The sequence below is a fragment of the Erpetoichthys calabaricus genome, chromosome 13 (assembly GCF_900747795.2).
Source record: "Erpetoichthys calabaricus chromosome 13, fErpCal1.3, whole genome shotgun sequence".
Classification (NCBI taxonomy): domain Eukaryota; kingdom Metazoa; phylum Chordata; class Cladistia; order Polypteriformes; family Polypteridae; genus Erpetoichthys; species Erpetoichthys calabaricus.
This window is the reverse complement of record NC_041406.2, coordinates 133,098,015-133,118,975: the sequence shown is the minus strand read 5'-3', so window position 1 is coordinate 133,118,975 and position 20,961 is coordinate 133,098,015. Positions and strand designations below refer to the sequence as shown.

At 37.8% G+C, this 20,961-nt stretch overlaps 2 protein-coding genes across 3 annotated transcripts in view; one reads left to right on the top strand and one right to left on the bottom strand.

Moving 5' to 3' along the window:
- Positions 1–20,961, bottom strand: part of LOC127529990 (uncharacterized) — a 798,609-nt gene that overhangs the window by 670,119 nt on the left and 107,529 nt on the right. The gene's annotated exons all lie outside the window — the stretch shown is intronic.
- The window catches only part of enpp2 (ectonucleotide pyrophosphatase/phosphodiesterase 2), a 154,827-nt gene that overhangs the window by 92,594 nt on the left and 41,272 nt on the right, over positions 1–20,961 (top strand). The window contains exons 18-20 of the mRNA XM_051935500.1: positions 4,842–5,008; positions 5,183–5,231; positions 12,789–12,928. Of these exons, the coding sequence (XP_051791460.1) occupies positions 4,842–5,008; positions 5,183–5,231; positions 12,789–12,928 (356 nt within the window). The remainder of the gene's footprint in view (positions 1–4,841; positions 5,009–5,182; positions 5,232–12,788; positions 12,929–20,961) is intronic.

Below are 20,961 nucleotides of genomic sequence, written 5' to 3'. Positions count from 1 at the left end.
GTGTGTTCCGTGTCTACCAAGATCTGTGTAAGTGTAGGATGACAGGAAATGCTAGGCAAGAAATAATGAACACAAACCTAAAACAGAAACATTTTCCATGTTATACTAATAATAATGTGAAGTGTATAATGTGTGAAGACTAAATATCAAATAAATGTGCGCTTTTATTCAAGAATATAACCAAAGTGAATTGAATTTTATATGAATTTTAGTTTACATTACTACCTGGCTGTTTCCACGCTTAATGCTTGTCTCCGTTAACTTTTTCAGACTGTGAAACATCTTCTCAAAATTTGCCTTACTAATAATAATAATAATACATTTTATTTATATAGCGCCTTTCCCATGCTCAAGGCACTTACAGAATATAAAGAACGGCAGAATATACAGTATATAGCATTGTACAAACCAGATAAATAAAGAAGATTAAGACAGTAAATTCTGAAAAAAAATTATACTTTAATTTTTAAACCAGTGTTCTGCCAAAACACTACAAAAAATTTTTACTTTAGTAACTAAGGTTACTAAATCCTGATGGCTCGATAACCTCTACTCCATACATTATATCATGGTTGTTAACAAATAATAAATCTATGCAGGCATCTACTGTTTGTTTAAAAGCAAAAAAAACTGTTTGTCTGAAATCCTGTTCTTCTGTTCCTCAGTTTGTTTTCCTAGTTTATATTTTGATATTTGGATTTCTGTTATTATTAAAAAGATGCACACACACACACAATATTAGGCCTTTATTCCTAATACTTCTTAATCAGGTCTTCATATCCTTACTAAGATGGGGCTCTCACCCATCTAAAGCACACATTAATTCAAATTATTTTATGTAAATGGCAACTTTTGCACCTTTCTGATTTCCCCCGTTTCTTAGTGTGTATGCATACTCTATATTGTTATACTTCTCCCCATCTCTCTGATATAGCAAGGTTTCTGTTGTTGCTTTAATGTTATATGAGTGCTCTTGTATAACTCCAATTTCTTTATTTTTTCTTCTTAATACCTCTAACGTTAAGACAATGTTTACTGTTTTACTGATTTTATTTCAACTTATTGTCCATGGACTAGAAATTTGTTGTATATTTTTATTAATACTATTGCCTATTCTTCTGTATTCATATTCCCTAAATTAAGCAGTCATTGACTAACATATTCCTGGGCCTCCCTAATACATTGGTGCCCATCTGTTTAAGATGTATTTCATTATAGCAGTGTGGGTCTCAGCTATTTTACAGGGCTTTGCCAAACTTTTTAAGGCTTGTGTGTACTGTAACTAAATTACTGAATCATTTTTATGCTTCAGTCCCTTCTCTCTAGGGCACCAGTTTTTTTTCTTTACTATTAAAGGTTGCAACGTGTGTGTCATTTAATTATTTTTCTGCTGCCTTCTGAATCTGCTTGTGCTGCTCACCCACACTCTGTATGCACTGCAAAGTTTCTTTTCAGTTGCCTAGAAATATAGCTTAAAAAATTTCTAAAACCGGAAAAAACTTGTATAAAGTTTTTTTTTTTTTTTAATTTGGGGACCATATACTATCTTTAAATTCACACAGAAATATTACACAACACTTGGCACTCCGTCCCATCTGCTTAACAAGATGCCTGCAAGCAGTACACCCCTTGTACAAATATGTCAGTAAATAAGTATGTTTATACTTATTGTCTTGCAATTACTCCTAGAAATACAAAAGAATAAGGTCAGTTTGAAACTAATTGAACGTACATAAACTGCATACAGTAGTCTCGGATGGTTTGTAACATACTTTTTTGGAGGATAGGATCATATTTGCTCTGTTTGGACTAAACCGTTGTAAAACTATTTGTTTACTGGGGTTGCTATGGAAACCACATCCCATAAAGCAGCTGCACATGTAATATGAATCTGGAAGTCTGAGACCTACAAGTATTGCAGTATTTGTAGGAACATCTGCATTTTAGAGCTGCTAAGAATTTTTACTAACCCACCTCTTCATTTCCCTTTCAGTGTGCTTGTCATACAGCTGCATAGTAATTTATTATTAATCATTTCAGCTAAATTTAAAAGGACAGTCCACGGACAAGGGATCTTAATAGCAAAATTTTTTACCCTTTTTATATCTTGGTCTTGGATCAGCCAACAAAGCCTAATCTGTGGATTTGAGTGATCTATGGGTATCATAATGTATTACCATCTCTGAAATATAATGCCAATCTATATAAAGTCTTGTATATAGTTAAATATATATATATATATATATATTAAAATCTGTTCTAAATATTGTTAGCCAGTGTAGGGAGGCAAGCGGGTTTTGCCATAGTAAGCAAACTAACAGTAGAATTCTGAACTAGCTAAAACTAAGTCCAATTTTGAAGTTTTAGACAATAAAATATGGTACAATAATCAAGGCAAATCAATTCCAAAGCATTTATTTACATTTACAGTATTCACAAATGACTCAAGAAATATAATTTTGTGTTTCTAAATTGATAAAATAGTATTTTTTTTTTTTGTTTGGTATTCAGAAATTAGTTTGTAATTGAACTTTAGGAATCAGTTTCTACTCAGTGGATGAATGTAGAAGCCAATGTCTAAAGCATACACCAGAATTGACTGGCAACCTTCTAACGATCGATGATCAAAATCTTCTTTTTGTGATTTTAATTATAAGATTTTCATTTTTTTAATCTCTGCAGTATTGTCATGGAACACAAATGCCTTTTAAAATCATTTGACAGATATGATTGTCTGTTGCCCCAAAATCTTAGGGCAATATTTTCTGTAAAAATCAGTCGCAACAGACAAAAATGCATGATTTGGATTTTCAAAATTTTCAGTTTGTGAAGGTTAATAGGTTGTCCTCAATGTTGGAGTCAATGATATGTGGTGCCCCTTATCTTAATGTGAAGAAAGCTTATTAGGTTTTAAAGCTTATAATTTAGGATGTAGTGAGAGGCTGTTCTTGACACGGTTTTCCTGTGTGATCTGGTGCTATAGTGATTTCTCTCAGCCTTCTGGTTTGAGATATTATAATGCTAGTTTTTCTGTTTACCAATATTTGAAACAATGATTTTTACTGTCTTTCAGGTGGTCATAAGAGGTTCTTTGTCAGGCATGTAGGATCTGTTTCAGTGTTAAAATCTGTTGGGTTAGGAGCCTTTTGGGTGATAGAGACTTGTGAGGAGCATACTCAGTAGTGTTAACTGATATTTGGAGTTTATTCTGAGTTTACTTCATTAAACATTAGCTCTGTCCTCTTGGCTGGTATTGGAGGTTGTGCCAGAGTTGATTCTAACTCTTATTCTCTTGTAACTCTACTCTAACCTTGGAGTATGGCTGATCTTGTCACTTTTCTGAAATACTCGCTGCCTAAGCTCACTGATTTGTAAACGGACCACCATGTTACATAAGAATACTAGGAGTTGGCATCCATTGTAATTTTTTTTTTTTTTTTTAATAAATAGCTTGACTTGCATGCTTTAAACAGATTAGGGTAAGTAACGTAGTCTCACCAGTTAAGATTTAGGCTACTTCAGCAAATACCGAGCGATCTTAGCTATATTTATACTACTGTAAAAATAAATAAAGCAGAATATCACATCACTCTTCATGGTGTCTGATTGTGAAGGTATTGTGAACTTTTGTTCATAGGGCTTCTGACCATTTCTGATCATGTAAAATTAGTGTGTATCTGCTTCCAATCAGCTATTAATACTAATGGGTTTTCATTATTATGAGAGGTTACATGCTCTCCTGATGTCAAAAAAAAAAAAAAAAAAAACTGTCAAAAAACGTTAAAATACTAATGTGGTTTTCATTTTGGAAGGGTAACTTAAATGCAAACATGTACTAAGATGTAATGGTAGATGTTATAGAGCTATTGAATTTCATTTGTCCAGACCAAGATGTATTGCTACCAATATTGGGATTCTATATGAGGTTTAGCTGAAAATTCTTTAGTTGGAGGTGCTGATGCCATTAGGTCTTACTTTCAATTACTCTATTAACAGAAATTAATACAGTTGTGCTTATTTGCATGTTTGCTTCTGGTCTCATTCAGAACAGGTCCTACCCTGAACTATTGTTCATTTAGAGATCTAAACTAAATCATCATGTCCTAATTCATGAGAGGGGGAAAAACAAGGCATTTCTTGGTGTGAGCTAATTGTTATATTTCATCTCATTAGTAGACCTTTAGCAGATCATATTGTTTATCTGGGGATTTTTTCACCCCATTCATTGTTTCTTAAATTTTTACAAATTGCTTTAACATAGCATTTTTCATATTACTGTTTATTAATATTGAAATGTGTAGCTTATTGTATTTGAGTTAGTTTATTCAAAAATAAAAATACGTAATGTGGTGTTTGCATCTTCAAGTATGTTGAGTGTGTGTTTTGTGTTTTAATAAATGCCTTTTATCTGAAACATAAATTCAGTTAAGAATTTAGTTTATAAGTATGAAAAATATTAAGTCGTACTTAAAGTTTAATAGATGGTTTTCTCGTAGTATGGATTAATAAGCATTTTGAGATGTTTTTCATTTAGGTATACTAAGCTATACAGTATATATTTGTGTATATGTGAATATGAATTTGTATATGTGTATATGTATGTATATGTGTATATATGTTTATGTATATGTGTGTGTATATATGTATATATGTTTGTGTATGTATATATAATATGAATGTAAAATATTCAGCTGTCAGGTTTAAATTAATAGGATTGGTGAGTTACCTTTTAAAAGAGCCTGTAAAGCAGTGCGGAAGGCATGTCGGACAGTCTGACACTGAGACATGCACCATACATTTTATGGATACACCATATTTAATTTGTATGTTTTTTTCTTAAGATCTTCTGGGAATAACCCCTGCTCCTAACAATGGCACTCATGGGAGTTTGAACCACTTATTGAAAAATACCTTTTTTAAGCCAACAGTGCCTGAAGAAGTAACCAAGCCATCACATCCTTCTTCAGTCTTCATACAGTCTGATTTAGGGTGTTCTTGTGATGAAAAGGTAGGAGGAGAAAATTATATCTAATTAACCACTTCTTGCTTTATCATTCTCTAAATCACCAGGCTACTAGACCTCTGTCTGTGGTGGTTTTTTGTTTTTACTTTTTTTTTTTTAAATGATTTTTATGTTTTATAATGCATTTTTATTTTAAAGTTGTATATCTCCTTCATGCAGAATAAAGGTGAAGAACTGAACCAACGTTTGATCAATAAAGGTTTAGATGGTAAGAGTCAATTGCTAGATCATTATCTATCTTTTAACATATTACCAAATATTTATTTGATGAGCTTTGTTTCCCACTTTTAACCACAGTAATAGTTTTACTTTACTACAATCACTTTTCTCCAATTTCATTTAGATTTTTAGAGTTTTAAGATCAGCTGTGGTTTTCAGTTATTTCAGTGAAGTATGAAAAAAGTGCACAAAACAAATATTTTGCATCTGCTTATGTGCAGGCATTAGAAAGCTGCCAATCATGAAGAAAACCTGTACTAAATTCAGCCAAGACACTATCTGCATTACATACAGTATTATGCTTGGTCTTGAAAATGTTTTTTAAAACCTGCTTCACATTTAAAGGTCAGACAAAAGATCGCTGATTTGGGCTAGTTTGTGCTTTATATTTTTTGATGCCCTGCTGCCCTTCATCATCCATGTTCGAGATTTAAGATAATCCTCTTCTGTGTTTTTACGTGCAAGTGTTTGTCTACGTCAATTAACTCCAGTTCTGGTAATAAAATGCATCTTAGTTAATTATACTACTACTAAAATAACCACAACATTTTATTTCGAGCTTTTCATAGCTTTATCTATCTGAATGGCTTAACATAGTTGGGTAGAGATCTTTTCACTCAACCTTGTGATGTGTGAAAACCAGAGGTGCTCCAGCTGCCCCAACCCCAACTGGCAGAAACACGAGTTCAGCACAACACACATTTATTTTCACATGTGGAGTGCGTCTCCCTCACTCCCTACAACAGTATAGTACATAAGCACCAAATACAGCCATACTTCCTTCCTTCCTTCTCTCTTTGTCGTCTGCCTCCACTCCTCCTCTTGGCAAGGTTCGTCCCTCTTCCTCCCAACTCTGGCTCCCTGAGTGGAACGAGGCGGCTTCTTTTAACCCTTAAACCGCCGGCACCAGCTATAGTCAGTTCCCAATGCAATTTGCCAGCACAACGGAGCCAAGTATATTCGGAAAAGTACATTGGTTGAGCACTGCAACCGGCTAGAGTCGGTTTCCAGTGCAATTTGGAAGCATGCCGAAGCCAAGTATATGCGGCGACGTACATTCATTGAACTCCACAACCGGCTATATTTGCTTCACAGAGCAATTTGTCAGCACGCTGGAGCTGATTAATCAGTGCCGTATATTCGTTGAGCAGCCAGCTCCTGACCACTGCTGACCCCGGCAGAACTGCAGCACCACTGTCTCTGGGATTCAGCCGCTGCACTAGATGAGCCTGCAATCATTAGCGTTTATCTCAGTGTGTTTGCATGCAGTCAGTTTAAGTGCAGTTGGCTCGGTGATTTACTGAATTTCATCAATAGTGCCAGTTTCACCTTGAACATATAATAATAGATTGCTTCAGTAGTTTTTTTTTTTTTTTTTTTGTAGTTTTTACAGTTCATTTGCAGTGTGTTTAAATGGTCAGTGTTGAAGTAATTGTGATGCTCTTTGCATGAAAACAAATGTGTTCGATTAAAATATCACATCTTCTTTGTGAATTGTGACACTTACTTAAAAAGTGCAGCTAAAAAGTATTTGGCGTCCAGGGGTGCATTAACCCCCAAGTATGTGGTGGTTTAAGGGTTAAGCAGACCTTGGGAGTGTTCCAGGTGGCTCATTAATCAGACCTGGAATCACCTCCAGGTGTGGCACAAGCCCCCTGTAGGGTTTTTCAGCTCACCCTGGCAGCCCCCATGGAACCCATCAGGGCTGTGCCACACTCCATCTCTCAGCGTGCCCTGCGGGAATCCATAGTGACACAGCCGCCCAGGAGGGCTTCCCTGTAGAGTCCCGGGGAAGGTAGTGTCCTGCCGATGCTCTCTTCTCCCAGTTCTTCCATCTAGCTGCTGTCCCAGCCAGGTAACGACCATAGGCATCCTTTGGGAGGATCATAAGATACTGCCTCCAACCATGACTTTGGCAATTTCCTTCTTAGTTACATTCTCTCTATCTCCATTGTGGTTTCACTTTTTTACCCTTTGTATTACTCCAAGTGTTCAAACTGCCTTAGTCTGTTTTTTTCCACAGTACGTCATCTACTGCCTCCACACCAAGTCTTTCTTTTAACTTAGCATTCATCTTCCTTTTCCGGTGACACTCCAACCATACTCCTGATCATTGATGTCTCTGCTTTGCTTCTGTTTTTCTTTCATCTGTCACATATCACTTTCCCACAGAGTATAATGGTGCTCTCACAACTTTCACAAACCTTTTCTTTCGATGCCGGAGAGACTATTTTTGAAGTGAAAATAAGGGACAACTCTTGGAGTTTCTTCCATGCACCTCTCAACTTCCCTGTCACTGCTGTGCTTTCAGCTGCACTCAGCTTGTTACCCGAGTAGCAGAACTCCTTTGCTTTTATCCAAAATAACTTCATTGCTGTTATCTAAATTAACATCTTCCTACATCAGCGTTCTGCTCCTTACTCACTTTTTGTAAACAATTACACTCAACTCATAGTTTTTGTTGTATTTTGCTTAACAACAAAGGTCTCAGTGTTTCTTTCCAGACATTAAATGGCATTTTGCTCATTTTAATTTAGTCCCTGATTTTTCATTATTTTCTCCAAAAGCTTGATCTTTCATGCTCCAGTGGTTCACCCTTTATTTTACATAAGTAAATGAGCACACCTTTTTTCCAATCTTAAGAAATTCTCCCTTCAGTCATGTTGCACTAGTCTATCAACCATTCGATTCTAGGACCTTTGACATTTCTGACAGTAGTCCAGTTGTGCTTGCTTTTTTCCCCATCTGCTACGCATGTCAAACTAGCCAAAAATTAAGATATGAATACTCATCTTAAAATAAATACTCAAGTGTAAGTTTTCTGAATTATATGTATTGCAGTGCTGTTTTTAATATTTTTATATTATATCAGCCACAGCAGTCCCTTTTTTTTTTTTCCCCCCCCCCCCAGCCATAAGCGTCATCTGTTTTTAGTCAGATGTACTTCATCGCTTCACACTTGAAATTAACAACTGTTTTTTTTTTTTAAATCTCATTCTGTCTCTTCTTGCAAATGTTTCAACAGGTTTACTTCTCACATTCCCCTCATTCAATATTCAAATTTTCAGCCTTGATAATCTTGTTTGTTGTATTGCCACCTGCTATAACATCTCCTACAATGTGATCTCCAGGATCACATTTTTCGTCATCATCTGATCAAATTTCATCACCAACAAAAAGTCCATGTTCTGATACCACAAATTCATGTTGCCAATTTGCTTTCCTACTTTTTAAATGGGTGTTGTACACAACAGTGTCGCCAAACTCTTGAATTCTCCAACGTTGTCAACATTCATAGTACTAAAGCTAAAACCCCCATGAATTTCCTCACAGCCATTGCTAATGGCTCACTAGTCATACAGTAATCCCTCGCTATATCGCGCTTCGACTTTCGCGGCTTTACTCTATCGCGGATTTTATATGTAAGCATATCTAAATATATAATGCACATTTTTCGCTGCTTCGCGGGTTTCTGCGGACAATGTGTCTTTTTGTTTCTGGTACATGCTTCCTCAGTTGGTTTGCCCAGTTGATTTCATACAAGGGACACTATTGGCAGGATGGCTGAGAAGCTACCCAATCAGAGCATGCAGTTAAGTTCCTGTGTGCTGATTGGCTCAGCGAATGAGCGCCGAATTCAATTCCGCTGCGTTAACCAGGAAGTCTCGTCTTGCTCATTCAGCATCAATGTGCTCCTGCTACTGCTTCAGGGGCTGTGCCCAAGCGCCAACAGAAGATGCTAATGATTGCCGAAAAGGTAAAAGTTTTGGATATGTTGAAGGAAGGGAACAGCTACACCGCTGCAGGATGCCATTACGGCATCAATGAGTCCACGATTCTTTTTATTTAAAAAGGAGGGAAAGAATATAAGATCTATGGCCACAGTGTCCTTTAACCAGGGCGCAAAATGAGTTGTAAGTGGATGTAATAAGGCAGTAGTCTGGATGGAATCTGCTTTAGGGATTTGGATTGAAGAGTGCTGTAAGAAGAACAACTGCGGTGCTACACAGTCGCCTGAAGAGGCTCCTTTAGAAGAGCTGTAACGCTCTCCTTTGTTGTGCAGTAAAATTAAACTCATCGTTATCGGACAAGTCGTCGTGTCATTGTTGGTAACCATAATTTTTCTACATACAGTACGTATTACACGTACATTAGTTTGGTGTCACTGTACACACATTTTACTGTATACAATTTTTCTTACGTATTTATTGCTGGTGGCCTGTCTGTCGTAATGGCTGTAACATATGTGATATCGGAGATGCTCGATATCTTTAAAATAATATTTAGGTTTTACTGTATATAAACAGTGTGTTTACATACATAATTTCAACGAATCTTACCTAATATCTAAGAGAATACAAAGGGTTTATGCTGTATAATTGTGCGGGAAATGTTTATAATGGTGTGGGAGAGTTTATAAGGGCTTAAAATATATAAAAATAACCATATGAACATATGGTTTTTACTTTGCGGATTTTCACCTTTCGCGGGGGGTTCTGGAACGCAACCCCCGCGATCGAGGAGGGATTACTGTTTTCCCTTTGAGGTACCTCAGATGATGCCAAAAATCTTTGGTAAATTTATTTTCATGTTTATTTTGTTGCCATAAATACACAGTAAAACCTCGATTATCCATTAGGGGTCGGGACAGAGGCTGTGATGGATAAGAGAAAAGGCAGATAACAAAACAGCTACTTTAAAAATGATATACAGTCAATTAGTTTAGCGAATAGTTGTATTTATTTACAAAACAAAATATTAACAAAATATAAAATAGTATTAACAAAATTAATTCACATAATATTATAAAGACCAGTATAATAAACAAATACAACTACAGTGGAACCTCGGTTCATGACCATAATTCGTTGCAAAACTCTGGTCGTAAACCGATTTGGTCGTGAACCGAAGCAATTTCCGCCATAGGATTGTACGTAAATACAATTAATCCGTTCCAGACCATAGGAACTGTATGTAAATATATATATATTTTTTAAGTTTTTAAGCACAAATATAGTTAATTAAACCATAGAATGCACAGCGTAATAGTAAACTAAATGTAAAAACATTGAATAACACTGAGAAAACCTTGAACAACAGAGAAAACTAACACTGCAATAGTTCGCGCTATAGCGCTGCCAACCGCTGGCTAAAAACGCTTTTTTTTTTTTTTTTAATGAGTTTTAAGCACAGGGAAAAAGATGAACATTTGAAAAAATCCGTAATTTAATAAACCACCAAGAAAAGTAACATTGCAACAATGCACGCTACGAACTGATCGCTGTAAACAGAAGTGGAAAAAAAAAAATCAAACCCAGTGCATTCTTTAACTGCCTTTCTCTACCTTATGAGTCCAGCCCTCTCTCTCTTGCGCTGCCTGTGTGTGTGTGTCTCTCTCTCGCACTGCCTGTGTGCGCGCGTCTGTTTCTCTCTGGCGCTGCCTGTGTGTGTGTGCGCGTGCGTGCGTCTGTCTCTCTCTGGCGCTGCCTATGTGTGTGTGTGTGCGCGCGTCTGTCTCTCTCTGGCGCTGCCTGTGTGTGTGTGTGTGTGCGCGCGCGTCAGTCTCTCTCTGGCGCTGCCTGTGTGTGTGCGCGTGGCTCTCTCTCGCGCTGCCTGTGTGTGTGCGCACGCGTCTGTCTCTCTCTGGCGCTGCCTGTGTGTGTGCGCGTGGCTCTCGCGCTGCCTGTGTGTGTGCGCGCGCGCGTCTGTCTCTCTCTGGCGCTGCCTGTGTGTGTGCGCGCGCGTGGCTCTCTCTTGCGCTGCCTGTGTGTGTGCGCGCGCGTGGCTCTCTCTTGCGCTGCCTGTGTGTGTGCGCGCGGGCGTCTGTGTCTCTCTTGCGCTGCCTGTGTGTGTGCGCGCGGGCGTCTGTGTCTCTCTTGCGCTGCCTGTGTGTGTGCGCGGGCGTCTGTCTCTCTCCGGCGCTGCCTGTGTGTGTGCGCGCATGTCTGTCTCTCTCTGGCGCTGCCTGTGTGTGTGCGCGTGGCTCTCTCTGGCGCTGCCTGTGTGTGTGCGCGTCTGTGTCTCTCTCGCGCTGCCTGTGTGTGTGTCGCGTGCTCTCTCGCTCTCTCTCTTGCTCACTGCACAGGAAATGCACAGGGAGAGACTAAACATGTACAAACCGAAAGGGAAACTGGCTTGTTCGTATACAGTGTGTGTGATCGTAAACCGATGCAAAAGTTTGGCAAACTTCTTGGTCGTAAACCGATTTGTACGTGTACCGAGACGTTCGTGAACCGAGGTTCCACTGTATGTTTTATTTGGAGTCTTCGTTATCGGGGTAACAGAGTACACCTCCAAAACAATAAAAGAAGACTTTCCCTACCAGTCAGTTTATCTCCTGCCCGTTAAATCTATTTTTCTCTACCTCCCCACTCAAAACTTCCTTCCACCACTCCTTCCTTTTTCTCCTAACTCCTCCTGTCACTCATCTCCTAAGAGTTATGTCTGCCCCTTACAGAACAGAAGCCCTTCACCCAGTCCCATCACTTGCAGTATTCATTACACACTTTCTGCTCTCGTTCCGCTCATCAAAAGCTGCCTGCATGTCACAATATAATAACAAAACATAACAAAATTTAAAAAGAAAATTGATATGGATGAATGTTAACATTGGTACAGAATAACATTACTGTTAGTAGTTTTATTTTCAACACATTTTTCAATTTTGTCAGTATCAGGCTTTATAGCAGTCACTATTGTTCTTCCTACTCACCATTTCGTACATGTTTAATAATTTACATTTTTTGCGACAATTCCAACATCACACGGTTACGTTTATTGGCCATAACAATGTATAGTAGATTCATTATAACGAAAGAGAAAAGCTACGAAACTCTATTAAAACTGCAGGTATGTAACTGACACTGTGGCGCTAGGAAAGAGCACTACGCACTAACACAAAGGAGAGTTGTACTGTTGTGCTTACAGTATACCACACAGCATAGTAGTACAGTAATATGTTGTGCCTGATGTTTAATGAAGACTGATGGTTAATTGTACTGTACCTCCAAAACACAGAAGCAATGTTTTTTTGCGCTTTTCTATTTTGAAAGTAAACTAATTTTATGAATATAAGGATTTTCTCTTTGGGTGTTGTAAGTTTTTTTTTCTTTTGTGAATTTTTTAAATACAGCCTGAGGTTAAAGACAAGTGTCTAGGACAAATAACTGCACCATATTGTTGTGAAAAAACAACCTTAAAATCCTGATCTTGGTCTTGAAAAAAGCATAAAAATAAAATCTTTAATATTGTTTAAATATTTTTGAAAAATGTAATTGCAAGGTAGGCATACCAGTTTTATCAAAAACATAGTAGATTTGAAGGATGGGTATGAAGCATTGTTTCAAAAGTTAAGATTCTGTATTTTCTAAGTTTTTTTTTTTTTTCAGTTTTATCAGTTTTAAAGCATTACTTTCAATTGTTGTAAATGTTTGAAAGTATTTTATATAGACTGAAAGCATGCCAGTGCCTCACCTTAGGTATTAGAACCCCTGTAGCTTATGCATTTTTAACATATTAATTTATCTTTCTATTTGAATTTTTTTAGATGGTAAACATCTGCTCTATGGCCGCCCAGCCGTTATGTTCCGCATGAAATACAGTATTTTGCATCACAGTGATTTTGTAAGTGGATATAGTGACTCTCTATCGATGCCACTGTGGACTTCATATACTATTAACAAACAGGTAATTGATTACAAAAACTTGGGGGGGGGGGGGGGGGGGAATTCTGGAAATGACTGTTATACATTTAAAGCAAATACTTTGTATTACATTTTGTAAATGTTTTAAGGGCTAACCTAATACTGAGCCATAAGTAATAATTTCTTTACTATTGCGAGCATCTGCAAGTAGTAAGGTTAATTTAATTTCAACATTTTATGTCAAAGAGAAATTCAACAAACCATTCTCAGAATGGAGGGAGTGCCTTTATTTCATGCATGAAGCCATACAGTACAAGGAAGGCAATGACTGTCATTACAGCTGCTGACTACACTAGACAAACTTTGATTGTACTTGACCACAGGGCAAAACTAGGTTACAGATCAAAGCTTGAATAAAGTGTTTGCTTACAATAAATTACACATTCACACTAGTAACAAATTTTTAATGGAGTAAGTTGTTCTTGTCGTCTTTCTTAGATGTTAAATTCTTACCAGTGTGTATCATGCATTACTGAAGAAAACATAGTGGAGCAGAGTGGAATAGATTAGATAATAGAGATGTTTTGTTGCCTACGCTGCAACAGCGTTGTCAAATTCTTGTGCTACAATTACAGTGATGAATACAGTAAATAAATAAGAGTAGCAGAAGATTAATGAATAAACAGCATAAATGCGCTAAATAAGATAAGCAATAAAAAATGTACAGTCCACCTTAATAACCGGTGAAGTGTGTCTGAGTGTCTTTCCAGTTACTATGTCTCTGTCATTCCAAAATATGGTGCATCACAAAATTTTTTGTAATACAAAGTATTGCATTAACATTAATACTGCTTTTATGAATTCCATACCAAATGTCATATAAAAGAGACACGTGCATTGTACACTTAGATTTCAACTCATCTTAGACTGGTAGCACAGCTAGTTACACATAAACCAGCAGGTGGGTACATACAGTGTGGAGTAGGCAGGATCTGGTTGCTGAGAGTTCAGTGACCTAATGGCCTGTGGGGGAGAAGCAGTTCCTGAAGCAGGTCGAGCGAGTGGTGAGGCTCTGTTAACATTTCCCAGAAGTCAGAAATGAAAGCGAATAATGACCTGGTCAAGTAGATGGTATGCAGCTGTGGAAGGTCAAATGCAATGATTTTAGAAGCTGTACGAGCAATCCTTTGGAGCAGTTTGATATCCTAGCTAGTTAGGTTACCCAACTATACTGTGATACACCTGGTCAAGATACTTTCAGTAGTGCAACGGTACATGTTCAGTAGTGTTTTGGTTCCCATGCCAAAGCTCTTTAGCTTCCTCATCAGAAAGAGTCTTTGCTGGGCCTTTTTGAGTATGCAGGTGGTGTTGACTGGCCACAAAAGGAAGTTGGTGATCTAGACCCCTAGGAACCTGAAGCTGCTTACTGATTGGACAGGAGAGCCATTGATTTGAAGTAGTGTGTGACTGTTTGTTCTTTCTGAAGTCAATATTGACCTCTTTTTTTTTTTGTCTACATTCAGGGAGGAGGTGGTAGTTATGACACCATGTAGTCAGGACTTTTACCTCCCTCCTGTCCTTGGCTTCATCATTGTCACTGATGCGGCCAGTCACAGTGGTGTCATGGTTTTCTACACAGTCGTAGGTTAGTCATAAGCAGAAGAATTAATGGTCCAAGGACAGACCCCTAGTAAATTCAACATATGTGAAGAATTAGTAGACTTTTATGTATGTATGCATGCGACTAGGGATTTGCACTGTCAATCGGAAGGTTGCCGGTTCGAATCCCGTAAACGCCAAAAATGACTCTACCTCGTTGGGCCTTTGAGCAAGGCCCCTAACCTGCAATTGCTCCGTCCTGGGTATGATGTTCACCTGCATCCAGCCCTGCAAAGTAGGCCCTCAAACCTGCAGGGTTGGTGGCAGAATTGGCACTCCTGGACCATAAAAAACCTCACACTGGTTCCATTCCATCTGAACTAGTGTGGTGCTGTGGTGTCACCCAATGCATGGCTGCACTTGGGTCCTAATCTGGGATCCTGAGTTGGTTTGTCATGTGGTGGGTGCAGCAGTATGCTGTATCAGTGCGTGTTCCTAACCTCTCTGTGTATATGTGTGTGTGTATGTATGTATGTATGTATGTATATATATATATATATATATATATATATATATATATATATATAATATGTATGTATGTATATATATATAATATGTATGTATGTATATATATTTACCTAATTAATTAATTACTATTTACCTAATATAAACACACACATTATATATATATATATATATATATATATATATATATATATATATATATATATATATATATATATATATATATATATGTATATATATATATATGTGTATATATATATATATGTGTATATATATATATATGTGTATATATATATATATATGTGTGTATATATATATGTGTGTGTGTTTATATTAGGTAAACTTTATTAATCCTTTAGGGAAATTCAAATGCATACAATAGCAGAAACATAAACAACAATACAGACTCACAGGACAGATAAAACACCCAATCAATTGGAAAAAATATATTAAATAAAAAATAAACTTAACAAATACATTGGGTGGATGCATTGAATTGCTTGATGGCAGTGGACAGAAAACATACCCCAAGGTGCTGCTTCGCACACTGTAGTAGAGTGAACCTTTGGTATCCTGGCGGTGATGGAGAGAATTTTTCATGAAGGCATACAGTTTTGCCACCATCCATCCTCTTTTCCACAACAGGCTCCAGTGTATCCAGGGTTCGCCCTGTGATGGAGGAGGCTTTCCTGATAAGTTTGTTCAGGCATTGTGCTGCTTTTGTGTTCAGGTTGCTTCCCTAGGTGACTGTAGTTAGAACACCACTCTGGCTACTATGGTCTGGTAGAACATTTCCAGCAGCTTGTTGAACATATCAAAAGACCGGAGTATTCTTGGCAAGTACAACCTGCCCTGGTCCTTCTGTGTTGTCAGCCCGGTCCAGTTTGTTTGTGTGAACCCCCTCTACACTACTCTGCACCACTTCCAGGTCCTCTCCCTAGATGGTAATTGGTCTTACAGGCTACTTGGCTCACCAGAAGTCCAAACCAGCTGTTTTATCTTACTGATGTTGAGTTGTAGGGTGTTGACCGTCCACCACAAGACAAATTCCTCCACAACTTTCCTGTTCTTTGAGTCGTCTACATTATTAATGCAGCCTATGATGGAGTCCTCTAAAAATGTCTGTAGATGGCAAACCACTGGTATCGTGTTGGAAGTCTGTTGTGTAGAGGGTAAACAGGAAGGGAGACAGGACAGTTCCCTGAGGTGTTCCAGTATTTTACACCACCATTTCTGACACACAGTGCTGTTTATTGGTCAGGTAGTCCATGATCCAGGAGATTGTGGGAGCATCAAGATTCAAAGCCTTGAGCTTTTTCACCAGTAGATGAGGCAGTAATGGTATGTTTATGTATACAAAACATTGATTGCCATATAAACATGAATAATAAATTTAAACACTGTGAGATGCTTTTCTTTTCAGTAATTTGTCATAATATGCATGTCAATTAGAAAACAAAACCTTGATTCAGTCTTCTGATTAGGTAACAGAGTTAAGAAAGGAATTTGCAGTAATATGGTTTCAAAAGCCATATTTGATTAGGTTTCATTTGACTAAGTTAAACATTAATCTCTTATCAACTTGTGACAATCATTAAGTACTTTCTTCTGTTTTTTAGCCATTAGAAATAATACCAGGGAGCCTTTTTAATTGTACATCACGTTAAAGGTCAGCAAAAGAATATTGTAGCAGCAGGAGATCTTTTTCCCCCCACTGTACCACTAATTGCATCATAGAGAAAAGTACAATTACCAGATATTAAATTTAATAACCAGTTTTGCAGTGCTTTCTTGTGTTAAAAAAAAAAATACTGTAACTGTGCATTTGTGTAATGATCCAAAAATACCACTTCAATATGTAAGCAGTTCTAGGTAATAGATCTTCGTGAGATTAATAAAAACTAACTTCCAAGTTTCATTTTCCTCCTTCATGCTGGCTGTTGCTTAAATATAAGATGGCAAAAGTTAACCACTGTTTTCCAGCATGTACAATAAAATCAATGAGATCTAGTGTATTGCTGGTGGCAGTGCTCTTGCTGTTGTGTGTGTGTGTGTACACAACGAACTTCCAGGGACCTAAAAAATATTTCGTTGTAATGAGATTCTGTATTTGTGGCTATAGTGCTTTCTTTAACTTGCGTCCCGGTGTCTGCAATCATTTCAATAGCTTATTTCGTGTTAATTTTAATCTCCTCCTGTCTAAGTTATGCTGATGAGAATTTTTCTCAGCATTTCCTTGCGATAATACACTTTTTCAGGGTGCGAGAATGATGCCCAAATCCAGTGGCTGAAGCACTGCTATGCAGTTGGGTGGGAGGAATTCAACACGAACATTATCTAAATGTGGAAGCATGTTGTGGGAAGCAGTGTTATCAATCAGGAGCCGAATCATCCTTTTCTTCTTCTTCATGTTGTGAGGTTTCTGAACTCTTTTGGGATCCCCCACCCACCCAACAGGAACGTCACGCTGAAGTGCGTCCCGAAGCGTGGTTGCCGTGTCTGTGTAAGACAGCGGTGCAGTGAGGTGCCACAGAAGCGAATCCTAAAAGATCAGGGTCGCGCTAGAAGTCCTTGTCTTACACCCCAAAACCCGAGGCTGGGTCTCAGTACTTTAGCGAAACCAGCTTTATTCAGCTTGAAACAGGAACAGCATGGTTATTGTAGCGAGATCTGCCACTCTTCTATAAACTGACACAGCAGTCAGGCAGGGTCATGTCCAGGTTAATGGCCAAGTAATCCTGTTCCCTGCATTACCCATCGAGTTTGCTTTGGCGCAGGCACGCAGCAGAGCTGTGAACCTGCTGTCAGACGAGGTGTGTATATATGTATGTATATGTGTATGTATATATATGTATATATATATATATAATATGTATAATATATATGTATAATATATATATATATATATATAATATACACAGATACAGTTAGGTCCATAAATATTTGGACAGAGACAACTTTTTTTCTAATTTTGGTTCTGTACATTACCACAATGAATTTTAAATGAAGCAACTCAGATGCAGTTGAAGTGCAGACTTTCATCTTTAATTCAGTGGGGTGAACAAAACGATTGCATAAAAATGTGAGGCAACTAAAGCATTTTTCTAACACAATCTCTTCATTTCAGGGGCTCAAAAGTAATTGGACAACTGACTCAAAGGCTATTTCATGGGCAGGTGTGGGCAAGTCCGTCATTATGTCATTATCAATTAAGCAGATAAAAGGCCTGGAGTTGATTTGAGGTGTGGTGCTTGCATGTGGAAGATTTTGCTGTGAACAGACAACATGCGGTCAAAGGAGCTCTCCATGCAGGTGAAAGAAGCCTTCCTTAAGCTGTGAAAACAGGAAAAAACCCATCCGAGAAATTGCTACAATATTACAAGTGGCAAAATCTACAGTTTGGTATATCCTGAGAAAGAAAGCAAGCACTGGTGAACTCAGCAACGCAAAAAGACTTGGACGTCCACGGAAGACAACAGTGGTGGATGATCGCAAAATCATTTCCATGGTGAAGAGAAACCCCTTCACAACAGCCAACCAAGTGAACAACACTCTCCAGGGGGTAGGCGTATCGATATCCAAGTCTACCATAAAGAGAAGACTGCATGAAAGTAAATACAGAGGGTGCACTGCAAGGTGCAAGCTACTCATAAGCCTCAAGAATAGAAAGGCTAGATTGGACTTTGCTAAAGAACATCTAAAAAAGCCAGCACAGTTCTGGAAAAACATTCTTTATACAGATGAAACGAAGATCAACCTCTACCAGAATGATGGCAAGAAAAGAGTAGATAGATAGATAGATAGATAGATAGATAGATAGATAGATACTTTATTAATCCCAATGGGAAATTCACATTCTTCAGCAGCAGCATACTGATACAATAAATAATATTAAATTAAATTAAAGAATGATAATAATGCAGGTGAAAAACAGACAATAACTATGTATAATGTTAAATGTTAACGTTTACCATCCCCCCCCCGGGTGGAATTAAAGAGTCGCATAGTTTGGGGGAGGAACGATCTCCTCAATCTGTCAGTGGAGCAGGACAGTGACAGCAGTCTGTATGGAGAAGGCGTGGAATAGCTCATTATCCAAAGCATACAACATCATCTGTAAAACACGGTGGAGGCAGTGTGATGGCTTACGCGTGTATGGCTGCCAGTGGCACTGGGACACTAGTGTTGATTGATGATGTGACACAGGACAGAAGCAGCCGAATGAATTCTGAGGTGTTCAGAGACATACTGTCTGCTCAAATCCAGCTAAATGCAGTCAAATTGATTGGGCGGCATTTCACGATACAGATGGACAATGACCCAAAACATACGGCCAAAGCAACCCAGGAGTTTATTAAAGCAAAGCATTGGAAAATTCTTGAATGGCCAAGTCAGTCACCTGATCTTAACCCAATTGAGCATGCATGTCACTTGTTGAAGACTAAACTTCAGACAGAAAGGCCCACAAACAGCAACTGAAAGCCGCTGCACTAAAGGCCTGGCAGAGCATTAAAAAGGAGGAAACCCAGCATCTGGTGATGTCCATGAGTTCAAGACTTCAGGCTGTCATTGTCGGCAAAGGGTTTTCAACCAAGTATTAGAAATGTTAGAAAAATGCTTTAGTTGCCTCACATTTTTATGCAATCGTTTTGTTCACCCCACTGAATTAAAGCAGAAAGTCTGCACTTCAACTGCATCTGAGTTGTTTCATTTAAAATTCATTGTGGTAATGTACAGAACCAAAATTAGAAAAAAGTTGTCTGTCCAAATATTTATGGACCGAACTATATGTGTGTGTGTATAATATAAATAAATATATATATATATATATATATATATATATATATATATATATATATATATAATATAAAGCCTAAGAGCAACATTTTTATGTGATTTTTTTTTTTTTTTGTTACGCTTTAAATCAGGCTTATTTTAAAACCTACATATATATGTTTGGTATCATTCTTTTCAGAGTTTATCAAACTTTAAAGTGATGTTGTTAGGTTTTCAGATTCTTATTCTGTTTTTAAATTATAAACTAAAAAAATACCAAGAACTAGCATCCCGCGAGACGATACTTTGTGCTAAGACATTTAACCACGACCAGAACCAGAAATAAAAGACAGAGTAGATGACAAAGACAGCTGCTGTACAGGCTTTTAAATGTTCGAAGTCCTGTGTGAGATCCAGATCACACGGCGCAGCAGCAGCAAGCCAGCAGGTGATCAAGCAAAGAGGAGGTTTAAAAAAAAAATAAATTTCCCATTGTATCACCATTTAAGTGGGGGTTTCGGAGGAGTGACCGCATCTCCTGGGGTGTGTTTAGCCTCCCTCTTCACAACACGAACGAAGTGGCTGACGCGTAGTGCAGAAAAGGGGGGTTGATGACATAAGTGAGCAGGTGGTAACCCCCTAGTAATATTCCTTCTCATTTCAAAGACTGAGGTTGGCTAATTGCCTGTGCACAAGAAGATAAAGGCCAAGAAGTATGAAATATTTGTGTTTACAACATGGTGTTTCGGCTTTATTCAAACTAGCTGAGCTTTGTGTCTGAATAAATTTAAACTGCAATGCACGTGGCAAATTGATCAAACATTTTTGGCATCATAATCCTTATTTGTCTACTGGGCAAAATGTCCTAACACATCATTAGTTAATCACCTCAATCCCTTCTAGCATTTGTTGTGAATAATTTCAATTTCTTTTTGACCTTCTGGTGTGTTTGTATTCATTAGGTATTTGGGCTTTTTTTGTAAACCATGCTTAAATATGATGATTTTCATTTGGCTTCCTCCATAGGTGCCACTACTTACCACCTTCTCTCCTATTTCACTATATGTACCTCAACCTACCTTTATTCCTGTCATCACAAAATGTTTAGATACAAGGTGTCACGATAAATTTGGAATGATCAAAGTCTATTTTGTGTATTCACTGTACAGTATGTTC